Source organism: Empidonax traillii, unplaced genomic scaffold (assembly GCF_003031625.1).
Source record: "Empidonax traillii isolate 1590-97213 ecotype Southwest subspecies unplaced genomic scaffold, ASM303162v1 scaffold1373:size132633, whole genome shotgun sequence".
Lineage (NCBI taxonomy): Eukaryota > Metazoa > Chordata > Aves > Passeriformes > Tyrannidae > Empidonax > Empidonax traillii.
The window spans coordinates 40,329-65,571 of NW_020956566.1; the positions used below are offsets into that span (position 1 = coordinate 40,329).

The following is a 25,243-nucleotide window of genomic DNA, read 5'->3' on the forward strand; positions in this document are numbered from 1 at the left end:
ACGGCCCCGCTCCGCCGCCGCCCCCGCCGCGCCGCGCCGCCCCCATATAAAGCGATACAATGTTGCCTTTTATGGCCAGGGCGCTCCTTATATGGGGCGAGCCGGCGCCCCGCCGGGAGGCGCCGTCCCATTGGCTCGCGGCCGCCGAGCGCCGGCGCCCATTGGCTGGCGGCTGGCGTTTGATTTGCATACGGCCCGGCCGCGCTGGCGTCACCCCCGAGTTGAAACACGCAGGGAGCTGTTAAAGGGACCGCACGGGCGGCCCGGGCGGGGCAGGGACGGGCCGGGCAGGGCTGGGCTCGGCCCGGCCCGGCCGTCCTGGGGCGGGGCGGGGGAGCGAGGACGTGGACGCCCGCGCTGCCAGTCCTCCCCTCACCCCCCATTCCTCCCGCCAGCTCTAGGCACTCGGGTCCTCGTAGGGGACACACCACGTGGCTCAAAGATCTACCTCGCCATCCTCAGGATCTAGCCAGGAGGGGCTCTCGCCACCCTGCCTGCCTGTAAGTAATGCCACTAGCTGTTGCTCGCGGCAGCTCTCAGACCCTGCAAGGTCTGTCTGTCCCCCTTGTCTCTCTCCGGTGGCTGCAGAGACAGGGGGAGGATCTGTGGGGCACGTGTGTGCTCAAGGGTGCGCAGGACACAGAACTGAGCAGGTATGTCCAAAATACGCGTTGCCCAAGTACAGGTTAATTACTAGTCCAAAGAGAAAGGGTCTGCATTTATCAGGATGGACCACAGCTGCCTTCAAATCCACAGGAGGTGAGGATGGGGTTCTGTATGACAGCCATCCACGGGTAGGACACCATGTACACTGGGGAAGATGGCTGGGCAGGCCCCAGCACAGATGACAGCCCCTATCCACCCCCGCTCTGCAGATCAGAGCGCTCCTAGCAGGTGGCACAGGTCACGTCCCCTGCCCAGGTGTGACCCAGGACCTCCACAGGAGGGACAGCTCACATAGCCAGGACAAATGTGTGCAATGCAGGCTGCGTGTGAGTTAGCAAAGCTGCAGGAGAGACCACAGCCCCACAGCTCAAAGCTGTGAGGACAAAGTAACATCCTTTGCTGAGGAAAGGGCTCTCCCACACCCTGTCCTCAGGGAACAGGAACTGCACCCCAGGGGAAGACCTCACTTGTGACAGCACCAGCCCTGCCAGAGACCCATCTTGTCTCCTGGGCACCCCACGGAAGGTTCTGCAACTCGCACAAGCCTTTTCCATATATGCCTCATCACTCAGAGGACACGCACGCTTTGCCACCAGTCTTCACAGCTGTCTCCCACAGCCCAGGGCCAACCTCTTACAGAGCAAGGGAGTAACTGCAAAACCAAACACCCCCCTCACTGCCACCACCACCTCCCCCTCCTCCCCGCCAGCCATGCTCCTCCAGTGAGCACACATGCCATTTTTAGCTCCCAGCAGGACTGCTAGAACTCACATGCCTCCATCACATGCCCTGGCCACCTTCCCTTCAAGCTGAGCACAAACTACACCTAGCACAGGTAAGACTGAGGCCCTGCCATGTCATGCCAGGCTGAGAAAGGGTCAGCAAGACCCTCTGCACAGCTGGAGACACCAATTAGACTTGGAACAATGAACACACATAGATCTGGCAGCCAGAGCCAGGCTGGTCTGCCCGCCTAGCGCAACTATACAACCACTGCAGGTTACCAGGATTTGGTTTTCTCTTGCTCATGAGATGGCTACACACTCCCTTCTTCTTCCTAGGCCTTCTGATGGCAGGGCCATGTGGAGGCCTTTTGCTCCCCAAGCTGCAGGAGGGTCCCACACAGGCAAGAAGTGAGAGCTGGCTCATTCTGGGCTGGCTCATCCCTTCTGTTGCCATCTCTTCCCTCCCTAGCCTCATCTTGGGGATGTTTTCCAAGACACTTGTCCTGCTCATGCTCTGAATGGAACCAGAGCTTCAGCCTGCCTCAGCCTCCAGGGATGCCCATCTCTCACCCAGGGCAGTGAGACGCACACTGTAGAGCCAAGCTGTGTCCCCAGGCCACCGTCACAGGACACAAGTTACCAGCAGGCCCTCCCTCACCAAACCAGCAGGCAGTGACAATGAAAGCAGCTTAAAGCAGGTTTTCAGCCACTTGACAGTCCCATTTTATTTTCAGGGCTATTCTCATTTACAACCCCCAGTCATAAAATTCCCATTTCTAACCCTCTTCTTACACAGCTTCAGGCACGGCACTTGACACTATGCCATAAAAGCCTCTTAACCTGATTACTCACAAGGTTCTTTCCAGACAAGCTGCCTAACAGCTCCACGCTAGCATGGGCCCTGCTGCCAGATGCCCCAAGCATCACCCCAGCCCTCCTTGCTGCCTTTTCAATCCTCTAGGCCACTGCAACAAACCTTTCTTCATCCTTTTTCCAGCTCTTCATCCATATTTCAACTGGGAAACTATTAAACACCCTCTTCACTGGCTCCTGCAGTTTGATGTTTTCCATCCTATTCCCGATCTTCCTACTACTGATACTTCAGCTGCTCTTTTTTTAACATATCTTTTCTATGAGCAGAATGGAGGTACTGCTGTACATGTAAAACTAGCTTAGGGCCTTTCTTAATATGCTTTTTTTTTTGGTCAGCGGAGGGGTGCACGAATAGGGCTTCTCCATGAGGGGTGACTAGCCACCACCTAAGGGTGACACCCAGGCCCTCAGGAACAGGTCCCATAGTACCTGAGCAGAACCGAGACAGGTGTTAGTATCAGGGTCCATCCACAGAGCAAGCAATGAACCAAGTCCAGTATCCACGTGCTCATGAGACAGAGCCAAATCAGGACTTGATAATAAGGCCTATGTCCCTAAAAGACAGGGCTAGAGGCAAGACAAAACCAGGAACACCAAGGTTGCTCAAAACAAACCTGAAGGCCCAGGCTTGAGCTTAAAGGTAGCTCAAGAGCATGGGGAAGTCCCAAGTGAGGCTGCTTAGAACAGTTAAGGCCCATTAGTTTCCCCACAGGGCTGCAGAAGATCCACAGGGCAGCAAATGAAATTGGACTAAAGCAAAAAGCCACACAGTAGATCTGTGCATTCACTGATCAGGGGTGCTCAAAGTATACATACGTGCAGCGGGAAATTGCGTAACTTTCTAGCAAGAAAAAACATCAAAGACTGCTGGAAATGCCTGGTTTGGAGGTCTTTATGCTTTAGGGAATTGTTAGTTGGGACTAACGTACATCTGCTTGCCCTTCTCTTACACTGTTCAGTAAATGTTCAATTTTGACCACAGCCAGTGGCCCACTAGGTGGACCTTTGCTCTGATAAAGCCATGCTGTTTTTCCTGGCCCTGGATATCACGCATGTTCTTTAAGGTGTTCCTTCAATTTGGGCTGAGGTAATTGGATCGCACCTTGGTCAACTGCCCCAGTCCTCTCATTCTCCTGAAGGAGCTTTGGCTAGGACTGTATTTCCTCAGTTTGCTGTTTCCAATTAGTATGGCCAACATCTGTCCCATCCCCAAGGATACAGAACATTTTCGTGACATCACTTCCAAAAATACACAATCCCAACTCCCGTCATTCTGCACTCTTTGGGTCTGGAGTTTGTCCTAGTTTTGGTGACTTTCCATTTGGGTGTTTTCCTCTAGTCACCAGGTCTTGACTGCACAGCATACAGGTCCTCGAGTCTCCAGGATGTGTTGGGATAAAGAAAATAACCCAGTCCTGACATTGCTCACTGAACACCTCACTGCAGCCATGGTGTTCCCTCCCAGTACACAAGATACCTGCATGAATGAAGCTGGCAGAACAGGGATGTTACCCAAGAAATCCTTGGCATCTCTGTTCTCTAGTTATGGCATCACTGAGATTCTGCTTGACTAGGCCACTGCAAGTGGCTTGGCTGCAGGAATCAGCCCAAAGGGTGCAGTGGTCCTGCCTGAAACAAGGGACAGCAGACAGGAAAGTCCACAGGAACAGGGTGGATGGGAGAAATGGAACAAAAGAACACCAAACAACAGCAGATATGAGAGGTCACTTGCAAGTTAGAGAGCACATATGCAGCAGTGCTGCAACACTCACATGCTTCAAAATGATTGCATACACACTGGAGAGGACTGGGGGGGAGTGACAAGAGGGACAGGCAGCTGCAAGGGGGAGAAGGCAAGGCACATCCTGACACAGCCTGAAACAGCTCATCATAGTAGTACCACCAGTCCCAAGCTGTGGCCAGGCCATCTCGTCATGGAGGCAGCAAGGGTTCAGAGTGGAAGCAACCTGCAGCCAAGTCCACCAGGAGCACCAGGTCCAGCAAACTAGACCCCACTGCCCCCCTCTAGAGAGGGGCCCAACACCCCAGCCACTGCCAATCTTAGCTTGCCAAGAGGCCTTGGCTTGGGGAGACTCCATAGATCCCAGCTGTAACACACAAGTGTTGGATAAGGGACACACACTTTTGATAACTGTTCCATGGCCAACAAACTTGCTTGCACAGTTTCCGAGTAAGCCATTTCCTGGACCAAATTTGAGCTCAGAGTCAGCTAGCACATTTCAAGAAATGAGCCCTTTTCACCCTCCAGTATCTCCACAGCTTCTCTGGGTCACAGAGGTGGGAAGGGGATCCTGGACATTTCTGATCCGTGCCTGATTAAAGCAGAGCCAACTAGACTGAATTGTTCAGGACTTACCTGGTCCGGGGTTGAGCATCTCTGATGATGATGATGGAGATGCTGTAGCTTCTCTGGGACTCAGACCTTCATTACCCTCGAGGGGAAGCATTTTCCCTAATACCCAATATGAAAGTCCCTGGTGCAGCTTGTGCCCATCACCTCCAGTTCAGACCCAGTAGGCTTCCTGGAAAAGCTCAGATCTATCTCCATAATCCCCCAACACAGAGCTGTGCAGCAAGTGGAAACCGTTGGTCTGCATCTTGGTCAAACTCTGTGTCTCACTGTGTCTCCCAGGGACTTAGCTCATGTTCATGGGGGAGAGGGGGGTTGGGGCTTCTTGTACACTGTCTGCCCAACTTTCCTTTCCCAAGAAGAGACTGCCAGAAGCCTACCATTGTTCTGGGCCATTAGCACAGAGGAGAGGGATGCAGACCACATGAGACAGCAGGATTTCCCCCAGTATCCCCATACAGGCCTGGCCCTACTAGCTTCTCTGTCCTGCAAGTGGCAGCTGTGCAAAACCACATGCCAGTGCTGGCTGCAAAGCTGCCACAAGCCACAGAGTTACGTGCACAAATCCCATTACTACCTGAACTGGGGGGAGACTGTCAATGTGCCCATAAGTGGATGTTTGCTTGGAGTTTGAGAAAGACATTTTCTCTTGAGATACCTGTTCCTGTTGGAGAGCAACCCATGACTGCCCAGAGAGACAGTAAGTGCTGAGGCAAAGTGCTCCCTCAGGGAACACAAAGCTCAAATTCATCTGAGAAGGGGGCTAAAGGGCTAAACACAGGAGACAGATGCCTGAAGAACTGGCCCCCAACCCTTCCCAGGAGCCATGTGGAAGAAAACAGCTATCTGACAGCAGCACCTTACAAAGACAAAAAAAAACCAAAAAAAAAAGCGCCTTCTTTATTGAGAGCAGCACATAAAAACCCAACAAAACCCAACCCTTCTTGGCTGCAATACCCTCCACTCAAGCAAACAAACTAACCCATTCTAGGCTGCATTCCAGTAACAGAAATACTATGGTAGGGAGGAGTCAGCGCTCTGGAAGAGGGAGAGGGAGAGAGGGGGCTCTGCCCAGAGTCATAGTACAAAAAAAGGCACAGGGTAACTGGGAAAGGTAGTGTGCTCCTTCATATGCCAGGCACTTTGTGCTCCTGTTGGCTGGCCTGTACCCGTGGGGGTGTGGGGAAGTCAGGCATGCCTAGCACAGATGGACGGAGGGAGAGGCTGGGCCAGGCTGGCAGGTATGGACGTGGCGAGCAGGGACACCCCAGCTCTCACTGGATGAGGGGGAGCTGCGCTCCATCCACACCAGCAGCCTAAGGGCACCAGGCTGAGCAGGCGGAGAGCAGGAGGCAGCAAGGGCTGTCTTTTGGGACCTGTGGAGGAGGGGGGTGGGGCTGGGGTACACTGGCTTGTGCTTTGAGTCCAGCAGCTGCTGGCGCTGAGCTGCTTGCTGGCGCATCGGGGTCGGGCTCAGCAAGGGGCTGCAGGAGTGCCAGGGGCTTCCCAGGCACATAGAGACCCCCTTCCACCCCGCCACATCCTTCACCAGCAAGGGCCAGATGCTCAGGCTTTGCTGTCAGCTGAGCTGTCCCCAAGGGTGGTGGCGAGCTCACTGAAGGAAGGCCGATCCTTAGGGCTGGGGGCCCAGCAACGCTGCATCAGCTTGGCCAGGCGGGAAGGGCAGCCCTCGGGGTGCGGGAGCTTCGTCTTTCCTGATTGCAGACCTGGCACGAAAGAAAAGTTCAAAGGGCCATAGGGAAGGGGTGTGATCCTCTCTGTGGGGTGCAAGGAGGGCAGCAATTCTCCGTGCAGGCTGGGACAGCCTCCTCAGACAGACCAGCACCATGCCAAGAGGAGGGACGTCACACAGCTTGTCTGGCCACCTTTACCACATGAAAAGAAATTAGGCTACAATTCCAGAGACAGCATAAGGTATTCCACATACCTGCTAAGACCTCATCATCTGCCAGTGGAGTGTAGGGCATCTCGCCATGCGTGAAGACCTCCCACATGAGCACCCCAAAAGACCACACATCTGACTTAGTGGAGAACTCATCTTCCAGCACAGCTTCAGGTGGCATCCAGCGCAGCGGGATCCAGGCCTGGCGGAAGTGGTAGTACTCACTGTGGGCAGCACAGGCAAGCAATGAGACTGGTGCCATTCCACCCCCATTCATTCCCCTCTCAGGTTCCCACCTGACCTGTTGTACACATCCTTGCTGAGGCTCAGGGATGAGACCTTGACCTGCCGCTGGGCACTGACCAGGCAGTTCCTGGCTGCCAAGTCCCGGTGCACAAACCTGCCGTTGGAGAGATGCTCCATGCCCAGGGCCACCTGTGTGCAGAGAGACACCTGACCCCAGAGACATGTCAGCACTGGCTGTCTTCCTTCAGGCTCCCAACCCCACAATACTTCAAAAGCCACACTGTCACCTTATGTTTGGTAGTGAGAGGCTGTGGCTTCAGAGATTCATCTTTGCTCTTGGAGATCCTCAGGAACTGCTTCAGGTCCCCCTGGGAGACAGACAGCAATTAAGACACAGCACCTCTACATGTCGCCAGTCTCATCGGTGAGAGGATTGCAGTGCCTGGATTTGGCAGACCTATAGATCCTCATCTCCTGATCCATGGTTCCTGCCTTGCAGGGCAAGCCAGGTTATTTTGCTTCTGGGCCTCAACTGGCTACAATCAAGGCAAACAGACCTGAAGTCTCCAGGAGGCTTTTCATGCCCCAGATTGATTTCTCACCCAGAAACTCCAGACTCCCTGTAGCCCTTAGCATTCATAGCCATTCTGCAACATGGAGTCCTGCAACTTAGCTTACACAGCTGAGTCCAGGACATAAACCAGGAATCAGAAGGACGTAAAGAACAAAGTCACCTCCAGGTCTTGCAGGAGAACTTCATTCTCCTGGAGACTCCTCCACAGGTTGGGAACAGTAGTAAGCTCAGCCTGGTATCCCTACACCTTGCCTGCCCTGTGCTGCCAGCCTGTTGTCACATTTGCATGCCCCATGCGCACTGTTGTCATCCCCCTGCTCCACTGCAGGCACGGCTGGTAGGGCCCTTACCAAGTCCACATACTCCAGGACCATGTAGTGTGGCTCTGCCTCGCGGCACAGCCCCAGCAGCCGCACCACGTTGGAGTGGTTCAGCTTGCCAAACATCTCTGCCTCTCGACGGAAGTCCAGCTGCAACTGCTCATCCCTTGTCTGCAGGCTCTTCACCAGGACCAGCACTTCACCCTCGCCATCTTCTGCACCTTTGGCCTTGGCCAGGAATACTTCACCAAACTCCCCCCTGCCTGAAAGTGCAGAGAAGCACACGGGAAGAGAGAGTGTGTTAGGACAGCATGTGTATTTGACAGTCCAGTGGCTGCAGGGCCCTCAGTATCCCAGCACATCCCATTTCTTGGCTAGGACAGCTGGGGTTTCAGTCACAGGTTTCCTGCTGGAGTGGGGTCAGGGCCAGGGCAGCTCAGCATACCCAGGGTCGTGATCGTCTGCAGGTTGGAACGCGGAAAGTGCATCTTGTCAGTAGCACTGTGCCGCTTGCTGGCCCCAGAGCTGCTGCCCAGGTTGGTCAAGGCCACTTCTTCCTGAATCTCTGCCGTCATCTGCCCATTCTGCAGCAAGGCACCGCCTGTGAGGGAAGCACAAATGGCTTCAGCATCCTACCGGGATGTGCAGAGAATGTTATATTTGGGGCTTAGCCTCTTCTGAGGCTCTGACACAACAAGCACTCACAACTGGCTCCGAGCACCCCAGCTTGATGTCCAGCCCCAGGCAACAGAGTGGCCTCCATGCAGTTGTTCCCTCTGGGCTCAGTTCCGGCCTCATCTCTGGCCCTGCAGCCACCCTTGAAATCAGATGCTGAGCAATGGCTTTGGTCCCAGAACCAGCCAGCCCCATCTGGCCTTGTCCATCCCATGCCACTCAGTCATTCCAAAGCAGTGGCTACATCCAAACTACCACTGACAAAACTCTGCAGAACAACAGCAGAGGATGGGATGTGTGGCGCAGAGAGGGAGCAGAGTGAACCCTGCTCCCTATAACCAGAGTCTCTTGATGCCAAAGAGCATCTCAAGTCTATCTGGCATTAGCTGCTGCAGTCTTGATGTCCCTGCTCCTTACTCACTTCCCAGCAAGCCAGCAATACTCATGTCCTTGAAAATCTTGAACCTCTTAGACCAGATCAGCCTGGACTTTACCTTGCTTTGTTAAAGCAGAGCTGGGAAGCACTGCCCTTGCAATCAATCCCAGCAAATTTCCTGCACAGCAACTCCACTAGAAATTTCCTTAGCATAAACAGAAGCCAGAGAACAGGACAAAACATTATTGTCTTAAGAAAGTAGAGAACCCTGCATTTTAGGCAGCCTGTAGACGAACAACTGCATAGATAGGAAACCTTGATTTTAAATGCATTTACGGTTTGGATCAGACCTGGTGCTTTGGAAATGGTACTTTCCATAAGCTGAAGGCAGGAGTTGGAATGTAAAGGAAGGTACAGCACTGAACTAAAGTGGCTGACATTTTCAGCATCACTCTGTACTACTGTGCACGCTGCATTTCAGCTAGTCCTGGAACAAGCATTAGGCAAACACTTAGTCATGCAAAAGGAAATCACAAAATTAAGACTTAACCCAACAAAAAATTAATTCCAACAGGAATCTCACTGCCTGTAATTTCTATCACAGGTTATTGTATAGCAGAGAGTGTACATGCATGCTTACAATGCAGGTGTACTAGAGAGGTACCAGCACATCCTGAGGTCTGGCCACCATGACAAGGACCGTGGCTTTGTCACAGGTAGGACTGCAGCTGTGAACACTGTCATGTTAAGAGCCATGGCTACTGACAGTTGTACGCTCTCACATGCTGGAGTAAGATTTGCAGAAGACAATAGTGAAAAAACACCACCTATCCTATAAATCAAAGTTTGATCTACTTTCATTCTTCCTGTTTTTACACTAGTTATCAGCAGGACTGTTTGACCCTGTGCTGTCTGCATTCATGACTGATCGTGTCTTAAGACTACAAGCTTCAAGCCAAGAAGATAACACAAGAAGACCACTGCAACCTTGCCAAGAAAATCCTGAAGGCTGCAGAGTGAGTGTGCTGCCACTGAGAGACAGCACCAGCAGGCAGCAAGAACAGATGCTTTTGAGAACAGATTGTTTTACAGAGCTTGGACAAGGCAGTTAATAGCATGGGGATGGCAAAAATAACAGTTATTTAATTTATGTATCCAGCAGTCCAGAGGCAAACCAAGTGTAAAGAAATGGACTACTTTGCCCACCTGCCTACAACACCTGAAGAAAGAGACAATGCCGTGCTGCCCTAGACACATCAGCACATGCCACCTCAGAAATAAGTCCCCATAGCCATTAGCCTCCCCAGATGCTATGTCTGTATTCATTAAAAAAAAAAAAAAGGCAGCACAGTCAGACACAGGGATACTAAAAGCAAGCATCCTCGTTATAGAGGATGTGGCACAACAAGGACATGACCTTGGAAGGTAAGTGACTTAGAAGTGCACTGAGCCATAGGAAGGTCAAATCTCTCTGGATTCTGAGGGCACTGGACAAGTCAGCTGGTAGTCAGCCACGGAATACTTGTAGTTACTGAGGTGGATGCTGAGATACTTCTGTTTACCTAGGTAAAGAGGGATCACATCAAAAAGAGGCATAGAGCCAGATCTTTGAAGACCATGGTGAATGGGTAACACCACTGCAGCTGAGAGCGAACACAAAACACTTCTCCAGACAAGCTATGGAGAGGAGTACAGACACCTGGGCACCTGGGTCTGCTTGTAGCAGTGAGGATGCAACTCTCTGACAGCTAAACTGGTTACAGACAAAGGCAATAAGGAGAGGCAAACTCTGGCAGAATAAAAATATAATAAGAGAGGTCAAGATAAAAATCCAAGACCACCTCAAAAAGATTAAAAAAAAAATCCTTTCCCAGGAAGAAGATGTTGGCCAGCACCTGCTGGCACAGATGAGTTGCCTGTTACTTGTCCACAGAAAGATTTCACAGTGGTAACAGCAGCAGAGCACAAAGCTGCAGAGATGCTCCTGCATCCCTACTCCCAGGGAGTTCCCCACAGCCAGAGACTTCTCTCCTGGAGGTTTGGCTCTGTTCAAAGTACCAGTGCAAGAGGAAAACCAGGAGACAAATCCAGCAGTTATGTTTTGCCAGGCCCTCAAAGAAACTTGCATGTGATCAGGTCATGGCTGTGTGCTAGAGAACTGGGAGGGAGAACATCTGCACTTATGGGGAGGTTTGGGAGATCCAGGGGATTAAGGACAGCAAACTCAACTGTGCCCCACCACTTACAAGTCCTCGCTAGTATCAGTGATGCAAGGACAACCACTTTGTCAAGAGAAAGCTGAAACAACTTTTGAAAATGAAAATGATGCCCCAGAGATCTCTTGGGTTCCTTGAAGGAGTCCTGTAACTCATGTACAATGGGAACCCAGTTTAGTCTATTTGCAGGGTCTCATGGAAACAGCTGTTAAAGAACAGCTCAGCTGCTACAGAACACGAGGAAACATCCTCCAATGGACACACAGAAGGTAGGAATCACAGCAGTACAACACATTGCCAACATGGACAGGGTGCAGCTGGCAGCTGTTTGCCAAAGCTTCCAGTGCAGCTAGCAACAAAGATACAGGCCAGTTGTGGCCAGCTGCAGTGACACTGAGCACTGGGAGGTGCAGACAAAGATGCAACATGAGGCCCGAGGAAAGCAATGTCCTATCCACAGTGGTGGAGTCAGCCAGCTCTGTCAACAGGGAACTGAAGCCAGGGGCACAGCTGAGAAGGGGACACAGCACAGCTGTGTCACTTTGCAAGGTGGACACACCAAATCCTGTCTGGGGCTCCCCATCTCAGGAGGGTGACAGCACAACCAGAAAAGGCACACGCAGGAACAACCAGACATACAAAAGAGTTGTGCGTTCCAGTGCAGAGCTGGTAAGTGACAAGTTTGAAAAGCAAAGAGAAAATTTTTAGATAACCTGTTATGCTCCAGGAGTCCTTACTGGAGAATGCTGTAGATGCTCAAAGCTTGTAAGGGTTTCAGGGATAACAGGGTGAGTTCAGTGAAACATCTTCCCTCCAGCACCAGGAGCTGTTGAACTGTGATTTGAAGAGGCCAGCAGAGTACTTCTATTTCATTACACTGCAATAAGGATCCTTCCCTCCCCTGGTGTATATGATACCACGTACAGGTGCTGGGATGCAGGAGCAATGCATAACTCAGCAGAAAGAGATGGCCACAATGTCAGGCTGGGATGCAGGTTTCACACTGACTTTCCTATTTCTCACCTGGTAGCACGTCTCTGCAACCAGCCATAGACAGAACCAAGAGCAAGAAACCGAGGATAAGGAATCGTCCCATTCCCTGGGAACTCCCTGCTCCTCAGACCCTCCAGCACAGACATCGGGGGCCAGCAGTGAAATCCCCACCCTCGGGGGTATCAGCCTCACCATTCAGACACTCCATTTCAGGCTCCTCGCCCTCTGGGTGCTTCTTCAGCCTCTTGGCTTTTCTCCGCTTCTTACAGTAGAACATCAGCCCCAGCACAATAATAATATAGGCAACAGCTGCCCCCACTGAAAGCCCAATGGTCTGGATCATCTTGTATGGTGTGTGGCTGCCAAGTCCCTCATCCTCTTCCGCTGCTGGCTTATCTGTGAGGCAGAGAGCACCAACCACATGAAGGTGTGCAGGGATCTCCCAAATCCTACAGGAATGTGCTGTAGGAATGAGAAAAGCCCCACCTCCCACCTGCTGCTGTGGCCACCCCCTCATGCACCCACAGCACACTGGGCACATCCCACAACGCACTGTGCTGCATCCCAATGGGGATGATGTTGTGCCTACCTGGCAAGCACAACCTGACATGCAGCACCCACATACAGGGCCAGAAGCAAGGCCTAGAATTGCCAGGGATCCCAGGAGGCCACGTGCCAACACTGGGCACTTACCTACAACATACAGGAAGGCCTCGCGGTGCTTGATGTTGCAGCTGTTGCCAGCGATACAGGTGTATTTTCCAGAGTCCTCGGTGGTGACGTCGTAAATCACCAGGGAGCCATTGGGCATGATCTGAATCCTGCCAATAACACAAACAGAACTCTTTGCAAACACCAGAGGGCAGAGGCAGGCTTGGGGCACCTGAAGCCCCATCTCTCCAGAATGCCTCAGACCCATGTGCAACCATCTTCAATCTCAGGCTGTGCAACGCTCAAGAACAAATGACTGCAGCTCAATCACAGCTTGGTAGGCTGTGCCTGAAACAGTAACCCTGGGAACAGGGAATTCCAGGTCCTGGCACATGGAGACAACTATGTGCCCACCAAGCTGGGAACCCGAGATTGCACTGTTGACACTCACATACTGAGTAGGTACAGGGAATGCCAGGCTGCATCCCATTTCAGCTTGGAATGGAGGTTGTATACCTGGGCAGGAGCTTGCCAGGATCCAAAATCTTGTCCTTCCCTTTCCACTGGATGTGTGGTATGGGGTCCCCCTCTGCCTGGCACTGGAACATGGCTGTGTGCCCCTGGTACACTGTCGTGGGCTCTGGCTCTAGCTTGAAGGTGACATAAACTGAAGGCAGAGAGACCAACATGAATGCTGTCAGTTCCTGGGAATGGTGCTGAGCTCCCGCAAGGGTGCAGGGCCAGCACTGGCACAGTGGGACATGCCCTCTCAGTCTGCATTCAAAGCACTGACAAAACAGACATCTGAGTGCCACGGGGCACAGCTTGGGGTCAGACCAGACATTGCTTTCTCTGCATGGGCATGCCAGTTGGGTGCCACCCAGGCAAACCCACTGCAAGGCCAGCTCAGCAGGAAACCCACCTTCCTGCTGCAGAGCCCTCACCTGCTACCACGAGCTGCACGGTGGCACGGATCTCGCCCTGTGGCCTGTTGGAGGCGATGCATGTGTAGTTCCCTGAATCGCTCCTGCTCACCTTGTGGAAGGACAAGATGCCAGCATTGTGGCTGACATGGGATGGCAGGCTGCTCCCATCTGCAGGACACAAGAAGATGGATGCAACAGTCATGCATTGCAGTCACTGTGCCACCTGGCAGCTTCCCAGGCAGCCACAGCACCGCTGCTTTGCCCACGCTGGAGGTGAGACAAAGTTCCTGGGGCCCCAGGTTGGAAACAGACATACCACATCCAAGTCCCCCTTACCTGTTTTAGTCCACTGGATGGTGGGTTTCTCCCGGCCAGTGGCTGAACAGGACACTGTAACCTCTTTATCAAACTCCATGCACTGCAGTGGCTGGGGTGGCGGGGTGAACTTCAGCTTCTCTGCAACAGACAGATGTGCTGTTTTACACCCCTCACAGCCACAGGAGGCACTGGAGCCACAGGTATCACACCTGCACCCTGCCAGGCAAAAGAGATCCCCACAAGAGGGTGACTTAGCATACCTAGAACGTGCACTCGTGCATACCCCTCGATGCTGCCTGCTGGTGTGCTGCTCACACACTTGTACATGGTCCCATCATACACCTCCACATTGTTGATGCGCAGCGTCCCATTCTCGGAAATCTCGAACCGCGAGTCCTGCCCAGAGGGAGGGAAGGAGAGGGGCAGAAATGACACTGTCACCAGCCCTGGGCTCAGCCCTTCCTTGTGGCACTTCTGACACTCCACATGCCCACATCATGCTTCAGATAGACATATCCCTGTTGAGACCCACATGGAGAACTGAGACAATCTGCAGTGAGCTTTTTCTTGTCACCGCCCCAAAAGCACACGGCTGACTGGCAGCCAAGTGGCAAGAGACAGCCAGCTGTGTATCAATACATCAGTAGGATGAAGACAGTGCCAGGAACATGACGAAAGTGGGGGTGACAGGGGTGCTGGGTCTAGGAACAAGGTGAAAAACAACAGCAGCAGAGCAGGTGGCCAGCAGAAGTGACCATAAGCAACAGGGGCTTGCCCCATCACCTCACCTCAGAAATGGAGACACCGTTGCGGTACCACGTGACGGTGGGTTTCAGGGAGGCCTTGCTGAGGCAGTGCAGGTATCCTGGCTTGCTCTCCTCCAGCTGGCTGTCCTTGGGCATCTCCACCCACTTGGGTACCGCTGGGCACGAAGGCAAGGGGTTACACAGGGCCACTCATTATTCCCCTGACCAGCACCAGTACAGAGAGGCAGTGTGCAGCCAGACAGGGGGCCCAGCAGCTCAACCATGAGGTGCCTGTCTGTATCAGAGGTGATGCACCATGCTGCCCTAGCTTACCCTAGCCCCCATCCAGCCCCTTTTCTGCTCCCACCCTTCTCAGAAAGTTGCCTACTAGCCACAGTGATGCTGAGCTCCTGTTTTTTCTCTCCAGCCTTGTTGGCAGCATGGCACGTGTAGATTCCTGCATCCATCTCAGTGATACTGGTAAAAACAAGCTGCTCTGCCTCTTGGTACACCCTGCCAGCAGTGGGAATTCGTTCCTGGTTCCTCTCCCACCAGACCTGGGGGGTGGGTACGCCTCGCGGGGCAGTGCAGGACACGCGATGTCCCTGGTTCGCCGTCAACACCTTCGGGGAGAAGGGTGCCATTTCTTCGATCTCTGAGAGGAGCAATAGACAGCAGAGCTCAAACAGGGCGGGAACATGTAGCCAACCCACCAGCATCATCATTCAAATGGGAAGCATCACTGAAGGGAGAGAGTGCACAAGCTGTGTTTGTCCCCCTCATCCAGGTAGCAAGGATGAACCATTTCATAGATAAACCAAGAAGTTTTCCATGTACCGACCCATCATCACACAGCTCCAGAGTGACAACGGAACTCTGGGACCCACTGCCCACCCTGCCACCAGCCCCAGGACCTCTCACCTGCTAGCCGCAGAGTCGCCTTCAGTACAAGAGGTTTCCCCCTCTGCCCGTGGCCAACACACTTATAGACACCGGTGCTGCGAGCCCTCACCTGGGTGATCAGCAGGGAACCGTTGGTGAACACGGTGGTCCTGGGCACGTGGGGAGAGGAAGGGCTCAGCGGGCATCTCTGTAGGGCATGGGCCAGAGCTACAGCCCTGCAATGTCCCACACGAGCCCGTGAAACCAAGAGGGAGACTGCGCCAAGCCAAAGCTTCCCAGTGTGGGGGGAGCAGCACACATACACAAGGAGATGGCGGGACACATTCTGCATGGAGGAAATTAGCTCACAGGAGTCTTTTTCCTGGTGAAGAGCTGGTTCCCATCAAAAGACATATTATTAAACTGGGCCAGTTTCGAGAGAAGGAAAAGCCAGGAGACAGGGCAGGGGGCACAAGGTGGCGCCTGGGAGCTGCCAGGCCAAGGGCATCGAGCACCCGGATAGCACTGCTTGCCTTGCAGAGTTTGGCTGAGAGACAGTCCAGGCTCCGGGATCACCGTTCCCACCTCTGCGGACTGACTAGGTGTCTGGGGCTCAGAAACATTCCCGATTTTGGGAATCACCATGCACTTGTATCCGGCAGCGCAAGGGACTCATGCACCCGGTGACTGCTGTGCAGATGTTGGAGGCTGGGAGGTGTCCCCCATGTTTGGGGATCACCATTTGTGGGCATCTGGTACTGGGACATATTCCTGACTGTGAATTGTCCCAAGTCAGTGACTGGAGCTTGAGCTGTCCTTGGCTCCAAGAAATCACCACACAGACATCTGGGGCCGGGAGACAGACCCAACTGTAGGGGCCATCATTCAGAGGCATCTAGAACCAACAGCCTCGTGGACTCATTTGAGGATAAATTGCACGGAGTCCTTTGCAGATAAAGGTCACGCACAAGGACCAAGCCCCTACTAAACCCAAGCCAGCAAAGCTGAGAAACCAATCCCCATGGCCAGCCTGATGCTGCATGCTTGCCTTCATGCACAGACAGGGTTTGGCCTCTTTCTGTCGCTTCCGGAACACAGTGCCCCTCTCCTCCCAGCCCTGCCCACATCACTGAGGTCCCTATTACTTGGATCTGTTGGTGATGGGGTTGTCTTCAAAGAGCCATTCTTGCGTAGGAGGGGGCACAGCTGCAAACTGGCAGTCAAACATGGCCTCTTCATTCTTGGTCACGATGAGGTCCTGTGGGACGATCACCGCCTGAGGAAAGCTCTCATCTGCAATGGCAGAGACCACAGGAGGGTGAAAATGGCCTGTGTCTCCTCACCAGTGCTCTGGGGGAAGCTCAAAGAAGAGGTGGATGCACCCTGCAAGCCCAAAGGAGACCGACATGCCAGCAGGGCTGGACTTATGGAATCAGAGCCCAGGACTGCACGTGGTAGCTGCTCTAGGGAAAACCCCTTCTGCTTCCAGCAAGGCTCTTAGCAAACAGATCAAAGTTGTCACTGGACTGCAGATTTTCTTGTCCAGTTCCAAATACCTCTCTAAGGTCAACACTTCCTACCCTCCTTGGGTCTTGCTTCGAAAGGCCAACAGGGCATATACGTGGCACTAATATTAGCAAAACCAGCAGCACCTACAGATGCCAGGGTCCAAACCTGGTGCTCCACTACCAGAGACAACAGCATAAACCTGCTCCAGAAAAATACAACGGCAAATTAACACCTGTAGATAGGGCAGGGTTCAAATCTGGCCAGGATTTTCCAGGCCTGTCTCTGGACAAAGGCTTTGCACAGAGAAAGTCACACTAGCCTGACACTTCCCCTGCAGCCTCGCTCCTGGTCCTGCGGGAGAGGGGAGGTTGTTAGCAGGGAAGCAAAACAGCCGAGCCTCCAGCCCTAAACAGCTGGGACACAACTCACCGATGACATTCAGTGTGAAGTTGTTCTGGCTGCAGATGAAGCCAACGGCGCTGCGGGCGCAGCAGTAGTACAGCCCGTTGTCATCAGGGCTGGCGCTCTGCAGGGTCAGCGTTCGCTCCTTGTTGCTGACAGAATAGGTGCTGCGGCCATCGGGGAGGGGGTTACCATCCCGAAACCACTGCCATGTGGGGCTGCAAGACAGGGACAAGAAGGTGACCAGGTGCATGGCACCATCAGGCCTCCCCAGAGAGCAGGTGCGCCGAGGAGACAGCCCAGAGATGGCCCATTTCCCTGGTTCTCCATCCCCGCTGCTGGCCCTGACACAGACACAAAGCCATGAGACATGCAGCCAAGTGGATGGGACACGACTGGAAAGCAACGGAGAGTGACTGCAGCACACCAAGCAGCTCAGCGACTGAACTGTGACAGCCCATTCTTACTGTGCTCCTCGCTACGCGGCTCTGAAGAAGCCGTTTGCCTTCTCCCACGGTGTGCAGCCACAGGCTCAATCCTGCCTTTCGCCTTCCCTAGACTCTACTGAATTCTTGTAGGAGAGAGGAGGGGAGGTGAGGGAGGAGGAGAGAGAGAAAGGGTTGGGGGGAGAGAGAGAGAGAGCGAGAAAGAGAGAGAGAGAGAGAGAGAGAGAAATAGGGGAAGAGCACGCAGCCAAGGTGCAGGGGGACCCGTGGCAGGGTCCACTCCTCGGGAGGCAATCCTTACCGCGGGTGGCCATCGATGTGACACCGCAGCACCACTGTAGAGGAGGGCTGGATCTCAGCTATGCTGGACGGCTGCTTCAGCACCACACTGCCTGTCTCAATCCCTGTAGGATCAAAGAATATCAACACAGCTGGCTCTCCAAACCTAATGAGCCCAGGTAGTGGTTATTGGTGACCCACAAATAACCAGAGCAGGCAGCAAGGACTTATATTTGCATAAGCCCTCAAGTCAGCACAGAGTAAAGGGGATACCCATGCTGCAAAGGTCCCACTTTGCTCTGTGTGGCTGTTCTCTGAGGGATAAGAGGAGTTCTGAAAGGATTTGCAGTGCCCAGGACCCACTTGCTGCACTAATGCCTCTTTCATATATACAAATGGGAATGACAGCAGGAGAAAGCATCTCTGACATCCTTGGATACACCAGAAGACACAAGAGGTTCAGAGGCATGATGGACACGTTAGTTGGAGAGGAATCCTACTTTCACAGTCCAAGTTGTCCAACCCCTGTCTCACCCCTACCCCCACAAGCATTAGAAAACAGAGTGGCAAAGCTGTTTCCAGCCTCAGTCCTTCCCCAGAGTGCTTTTCCCTATCCACAGTGGGCAGCATCAGGCTGTTGCCTTCACCCCACACTCACACTTGATATTGAAAGATGCATTGGCCGTGCGGGCCTCCTCCCCAGTGAGCACGTTTCTCACTAGACACTGGAAGACCCCAACATCCCGGTGCCGATCGACAGCAGCAAACTGAAGGTTGCTGCCTTCCTTGAAGCGCTGCTCTGTGTCCTGAACGGGAAGCCCATTCTGCAGCCACTCAAACTCCACATCCGCTGGCTCTTTCACCTCGCAGCGGAGGATGGCGCTGCGGCCATGCAGGGCATCCTGGGAGTACGGCTCTTTGGTGAAAAGGATTGTTGCCTGAGTCCCCACAGCTGCAAGACAGAAAAAGGGGGGCATGTTCAGAGCAAGAGGAGGAGGAGAAGGGATCAGGTAAGCATGTACTGTTCTCAAGGGTCTCCTTGAGAGTCAAAACCACTGTGTTAGGAGAAACATATCCCAAAGCACATCTGTCAAAATCAATTCAGAGTCTAACAGACCTATGCTCAGATTGTAGCACAGCTGCTTTAAGCCTGTCTCCCCAGCCATCACTGGAACAGGGCTGCCTGGGCTTGCCAAAGACAAGGAGAGAGCTCTGCTCCCTGGGGCCAGGGGAGTTAAGAGAGAGCTCTCATGACCCACTATTGAGTGTTAGTTACACTTTCGGCCTCAATAGAGAAATGTCTTGCAGCTGGGAAGTCAGTCACCAAAACACTGGACAGCAAGCAGCTTCCTGGGCAGTTCAGAGGTTTCTTTGACCTCTTCTTGTCCTGGTTTTCTGGGATGTGTCCTAAGTCTCAGCCACGCACTGAGACTGCCCCTGATCGGAAACACCCACAGACTGTTTTCTAGGCTTTCCTCAAAGTTTCTCTCCTTGGTATTACATCTCCGTCTCACCTACACATCCTCAGAAATTATCCAGAAAAACACTCGCCTGGAACAGGGATTGTCTACGTGAATAAACACAGAAGCTGCTGGAGCACAGCTTAAGAAGATGCAGCAGTGACACCCCAAACTTATGCTGGTGACTCAGCCCACTTTTAAGTTGAAGTGGAAACAAGAAATCCAATAGTTGGCCTCAGGGTCTGATGGCAGCCTGAAGGGCTGGAAGCATCTTTCTAGCATGATGGAAAACCCAAAGAACCCTCCTTGACACACTAAAGCCTACCCAAGAGCTCAGGGTCCCAGGGACAGAGCAGGCAGAGCTTGCCTGGGCAACGCCTGACACGGCTGCTGAGGTACGCTAGCACACTCCCAAAGCTGGCTGCTCCTGTTCACAGCCAGCCCCACAGGCACTCTGCTAAAAGTTAACAAACAGCTGGCCACAGCAAGGAGAGCAGACAAAGGGCAACTCTGCACCAGCCGATGGCTGTTGGACCCTGTTCCCAGCAGCATGCTCTGCAGGTAGAAGGGTGAAGCCAGGCAGGTTTCAAGACTCTTAGAATGAAGACGAGCAAGAAAGTGGTTAAAACAGCACGTTCCCACTGCTGCAAGAAAAACATGGCTGTCTGGACAAGTTACATGAGCAGGATCCAAGTCCAGCTGAAAGGCAGTTTCTCTTAAGACACTCAGCCACATCCTCCTGCCTGGCATTTGTATACAAGCCTGGTAAAGGGAGACAGTTTGACAGGACATTTCAGTCACTCAGAGTTGAGGGTAAGGGATCCTATTCCAAAAGAGATACTTTGAAGATCATGATATTCCAGAAAGCCTTAAGAGTCCTTCCCATGCTGGAAAGCCTTTGGAGACGGCAAACCCCAAGTGAAGCCACTCACTGGCATCCCAGTGCCAGCCACACATTTCCAGTGTGGCTAGCCTGAGCTCTCCCACTCACAGCAACAGCAAGGTATAGACACAGGTGCTCATCCAATGCTGCTGCATCCCAGGATGCGTCTCTAATCTCCCAGCTCCAAACACATGAGCCAGGAGCAGGGGCACCTCAGCCCGTATCTGCTAAAACCCTCTTCCCATAGTCCAGACAGAGAGCAACAAAGTCCTCCCATCACAAAAAAAGTCTATTCCCAAAGACATTGGGGCAGAGAAAAACAGTAGTCCAGAACCCAGAGGTTCTGCGGCCTTTGCAAAGTGCGACTGTGGGTACAACTCTAATTTTCAGTCACCCCAAAGAAGCCACTGGGACAGAGGCAGCAAGGAACTGGGAGGTCATAAGAACAGAAGTGTACAACAACATACTGCAGGGTCTAGGATATCGACCTCGTTGCAGCCTGGCTTTCTACCTTAGCATTCAACTGAGCCACTGACTTGGGTGTGCAGGCAACATCCTCAAGGGACTGCCCTCACCCAGGTTAAGGCCCACAGTTCCTGGGTGGACATCACTTGCCAGTTGTACTCAGAATTAAAGGAGTAGCCACAGACTAACCCCTGTGGCCTGAATGGCAGAGCTGCAGACGGAGATCCGAGTCCCATCTTCTGGGTCTCATACAGAGCCAAGTCCCATCAACATGCTGTTCTCCAAAGTCAGCATGTCCAGCGAAGTTTCCATCGCCAGCTACCATGCACCTCCCCTAAAGGTAGGAACTATCTGTTCCAAGTGTCTGTGACACCTGCCTCATGAACACATGCCCCAAGGTGACACAACATGTGGGAACCCGTGTTCTTGCACAAGTACACACATTAGTTCTCTGCAAATCAGATCTGTCTCATCAAGAGCACTCAGCAGGGCAGCAACCACCCAACCTCACACAAACACAGCTATGTGCTCAATAGTCCAAGAGCTCCAGTGCATCAGGAGCTGAGCTCACGCCAGAACAGGCTGCTTGAAGAGACAGACAGGATGAAAGGGGAACAGAACAGTCAAATCCACTCAAGTCTGAACCTAGAGAAGACAGGTCTATCTTTTTTCACAGATATGCCTCAGGGCACCAGGCATATGACCACCAAACCATATCTGTATGGTACAAAGCATGTGTAAGGTGGCAGGGTGCATTAAGAGAGCTCATGAAGTAAATGGATTTGTTCTCCTCTTGGGGTCTCAGCCTACTGTTCATGCTAGTGCTGGAGTTTGTGATGAGGTCCCGCTCTCTGAAGGTATGTGCCATTAGGGTATTAAGATATGGGATTTTAAATTATAGTGTTTCTAGCATTAAATTATCAGCATTACCAATGTAAGACTAAAGAGCAGAAGAACTGCTTTCACCCCATCACTGACAGCACAATTGCATTTTCCTCAGCGCTGATCAGCTGAGAGTTTTAGCTGCCTCATCACATGCACTCTGCTGCCTCAGCATGCCCCATGTCCAGGCAGGGGCATGTGGACAGAGGACATGATGAAGGCTTGGCACAAGTCCCATATGGGAAGCAGGGATTTTTACCAGGTGTCAGGAAACACTGGGATCCAACTCCCTGGTGAAACAGGAGAAACTACTTATGTCCTTGTTTTCCATGCTGGGAAAATGGACACAAACATTTCAGCTCTAGCAAGATCCCTGTGATGAACATCTAACGAGCACAGTGTCAAGGCAAATTCGGATAAACTAGTGTTAAGTGCAGCAAGAGCCATAAACTTGTGTTTTGTTTTGACAATAGCATCTAAGGTGCCATTAATGAACTGGTTACACGTGCTGGAAAACCAGTGTTCCAATCACATATCAGGTTTGGACTGCAAGGAAAGACTGGCAGTAGCTAGATGTAGTCCAGATATTTTGGATGGAAGACATCAAAAGCCGAGAGCTGGACACAGCTTTTCGAGAGCATCAAGGCCCACTGTTCGGAGATGAGAAGTGCTGCACTGCCCATAAGAGCTGTACAACCCTGGCCCAGGAAAAGGTTGCAGTGAGCAGGGTTCATGCGTTCCCCCCTACAGCTCACCTGGGCCTTTGAGACAGAGGCTCAAGAAAGCTGTCCAAGGAGAGGGCTACCGTGTGGGATGCCGTTATCCCACAGTTTGGGTAAAACCTGTATAAAGTCAACAATCTCCACCTGTGACGAATAAAGAAGAAAATTACTCTGCTTATTCTACTCACCGGGTGAAGGAGCTCCCAGCTTCACTGTGTGGTAGCCAGGGCTGTGCACAGCTCAGCCACTGGTGACTGTAAGAGCTGCCCCAGCTGGCAGATGAGAGAGAACTCTTGCAGAACTGATGGAGAGCAAAGGAGACCCCGGCTCAGTCTGACTGGACACCTTCCCAACAGCATGTTTCTGCTGTGGTTTCATGAGCTCATCTGGGCTGGGGCGCATTGCTGGGAGCTGCTGAAAGAAGCAAAATGATTCCTTCTATCCCCTTAGTGAGAGCCACCTCAAAAACTACCCAGCAACACCAAGTCAGCTTAGCAAGATCGAGCCAGTGCGGAGCTCTCCCAGCAACACAGCTGGGCCAGCCACAATCCTTGGCCAAAGCCAAGCAGCAGTCCTAAATGAGTGCTCTGGCAAACACCCGGCCTCTGCATATGCATGTGATACAAGCCACCCCTGGCTGGGAGAAAAAAAAAACCTCTGCACATGTTTCTGGTCTAAAATCATCTCAACTGTGGCTACAGAAAGCTTTCCAGGAAAGCTTCAGCCAGATTAGACAAATATTGTTGAAATGCAGCACACTTGAGAACACCCAGCAGTGTGTTACCCAAAGGATATTTAACTGAAATGCAAACCCCTCCTGCTGAAGCAATAGATAAAGGTTAAGTGAATAGACTAGGGAAGCTGAACTAGTACCTCTAAAGGTCCTGAAGGTATCATTCCCACACACAGAGAGCAAATCATCTGGAGGGGACATGCACCAGGAGGGCACACATGGACAGAGAAATGAGCGGCTCAGATCACGTCCTGGCTCTGAGATCACACTCATGACAAAGATCTGAACGCACGAACACAGCATTCTACCTGTAGAGGTATCCCCTGCTCAAAACTAGCTTAATTTATTTAAGGAGGCAAATATCAGCTTCCCAGGAAAAACACTCACACTAACATCTGCATTGCCAGTCTGAATTTCTACCAAGTGTATCTCAATTCCCTTCTTGGTCTTGGTATGTCCCCAGCACTCAGCCATTGCCAGATTCCAGCCTGAGCATGTGCAGAGCATTTCAGGTGACAAATTAAATCATCACAGCCGTATTCAGGACAGACTTGTGAGAAACTCTGTGAAGTTAGTCACTGCTGTCTGAAGCTCTGCAGAGTAAGTTTTCAATCCTACAGGACTGCCAGGAAGCAAAGGGCTCTCCACACATCTGGCAAAGGAGACCCAGCTCCATGGTAGGCAACCCACTCAAAGGCTGCCACAGCATTAATGCAGTGATCTGGCAGCAGACTTTGCAGAGACTGGGAATGTCTTTAGTTTGGGACCACTCTCCAGAGCTTGAAGAGAGAGAGATTCCAGTGTTGCTCGTTTCATCAGCCAGAACTATAAGAAAATGAACCAAAAAAGTAATAAGGATCTGGGGGACCTGCGGTAGAGCTGGGGGCTAGCACAGGGAAACTGGAGCTGAAATTTTGGAGGATTTCACATCCCTGTTTCCACCTGGGAAGCACCAGGTTTGGTACATCCCAAACACAGAAACACTGTAGGGCTCTGGGGGGAAGGAGGTGGCAGCAAACTGCCCAGCCCTATCTATGCCTCAATGCTCACTTCTCAGGATGGACACTGTCCTCCCACTCTGTGCCATGGAGATAGCTGGGCAACAGGCTCCAACCTCATGGACAGCTGACCTTCCCAGGGTGCTGGTCTTTGTTAGCACAGAGGTACAGCCAAAAATGTGTGGAATAGCAGTACTCACCCTTGGGAGATCAGCCCTCTCTAAGGCTATATTTAGGGCTGCAGCTAACTAGAGGGTCTATGGTCCTGGCACAACCTGGACAGGCCTGGCAGTAACAGCAACAACGCCACCTTCTGCAAGAAGCCTGAGAGCACCAGGAATGCCGCCTAGTGAGTCCCTGCCATGGCACTAAGCCCAAACCTTCATGGTCATCTTACAGGCTGCAAGGGCATGGGACAACATTACAAGCCAGGCCTTGACCTGAGCTGGGTTTTCCATCCACTCCTTTAACGCATCAGAGTGCCTGTCCCACATGAGCACTCACCTGAGGACACTCCAGTAGTCCAACACCCTCTGGATACTGCAAAGCAACCGTCTAAGCTGAGGAGACAAGGCAGCACATCTCCTGCCCTGCCTGAAAGGCCAAGTCGCCTACATCTTGAAACAATCCAAAAATCACTGTCTCCTTGCCTGACGACATCGCTTGGGAATGCAGCCTCAACCACAAAGCCGTCAGCTGCTGCACAGCCTCAGATTCCTGCTGAGTCCACAGCCATCCCCCTCACCTAGAGCCACGGCTGGGGAAGCAACAGGCAAGTCAGCTGGCAGCTGGAAGCACAATGCAATGCTCCACATCCCCAGCCCCATGGGAGATCCATGCCCTCATCAATCCCAAGCCACCCACCCGCAGGCATGCGCTGGGCCCAGCTCCTTCCTAGGCACCTCCTCCTCACCAAACTAAAAGAGCTCTGAACAGAGGACAAAAAGGGAAAAGGAAAGGATTCATTTCACTTGGTACCCAAGAGATTACCAGTCTCTGGAGA

General features: G+C 52.5%; 1 protein-coding gene across 1 annotated transcript in view; it reads right to left on the minus strand.

The window, feature by feature from the left end:
• Positions 1-5,511: 5,511 nt before the first annotated feature.
• The window catches only part of PTK7 (protein tyrosine kinase 7 (inactive)), a 37,236-nt gene continuing 17,504 nt past the window's right edge, over positions 5,512-25,243 (minus strand). Inside the window, exons 2-20 of the mRNA XM_027906916.1 lie at positions 18,756-19,050; positions 18,120-18,222; positions 17,400-17,590; positions 16,607-16,754; positions 15,501-15,631; positions 14,968-15,234; positions 14,622-14,755; positions 14,094-14,229; positions 13,852-13,971; positions 13,534-13,683; positions 13,106-13,256; positions 12,632-12,759; positions 12,131-12,334; positions 8,124-8,279; positions 7,709-7,941; positions 7,072-7,152; positions 6,840-6,991; positions 6,584-6,762; positions 5,512-6,362 (exon numbers count right to left, since the gene is read on the minus strand). Coding sequence (XP_027762717.1) covers positions 6,202-6,362; positions 6,584-6,762; positions 6,840-6,991; positions 7,072-7,152; positions 7,709-7,941; positions 8,124-8,279; positions 12,131-12,334; positions 12,632-12,759; positions 13,106-13,256; positions 13,534-13,683; positions 13,852-13,971; positions 14,094-14,229; positions 14,622-14,755; positions 14,968-15,234; positions 15,501-15,631; positions 16,607-16,754; positions 17,400-17,590; positions 18,120-18,222; positions 18,756-19,050 — 3,120 coding nt within the window. The 3' untranslated portion in view covers positions 5,512-6,201. The remainder of the gene's footprint in view (positions 6,363-6,583; positions 6,763-6,839; positions 6,992-7,071; positions 7,153-7,708; positions 7,942-8,123; positions 8,280-12,130; positions 12,335-12,631; positions 12,760-13,105; positions 13,257-13,533; positions 13,684-13,851; positions 13,972-14,093; positions 14,230-14,621; positions 14,756-14,967; positions 15,235-15,500; positions 15,632-16,606; positions 16,755-17,399; positions 17,591-18,119; positions 18,223-18,755; positions 19,051-25,243) is intronic.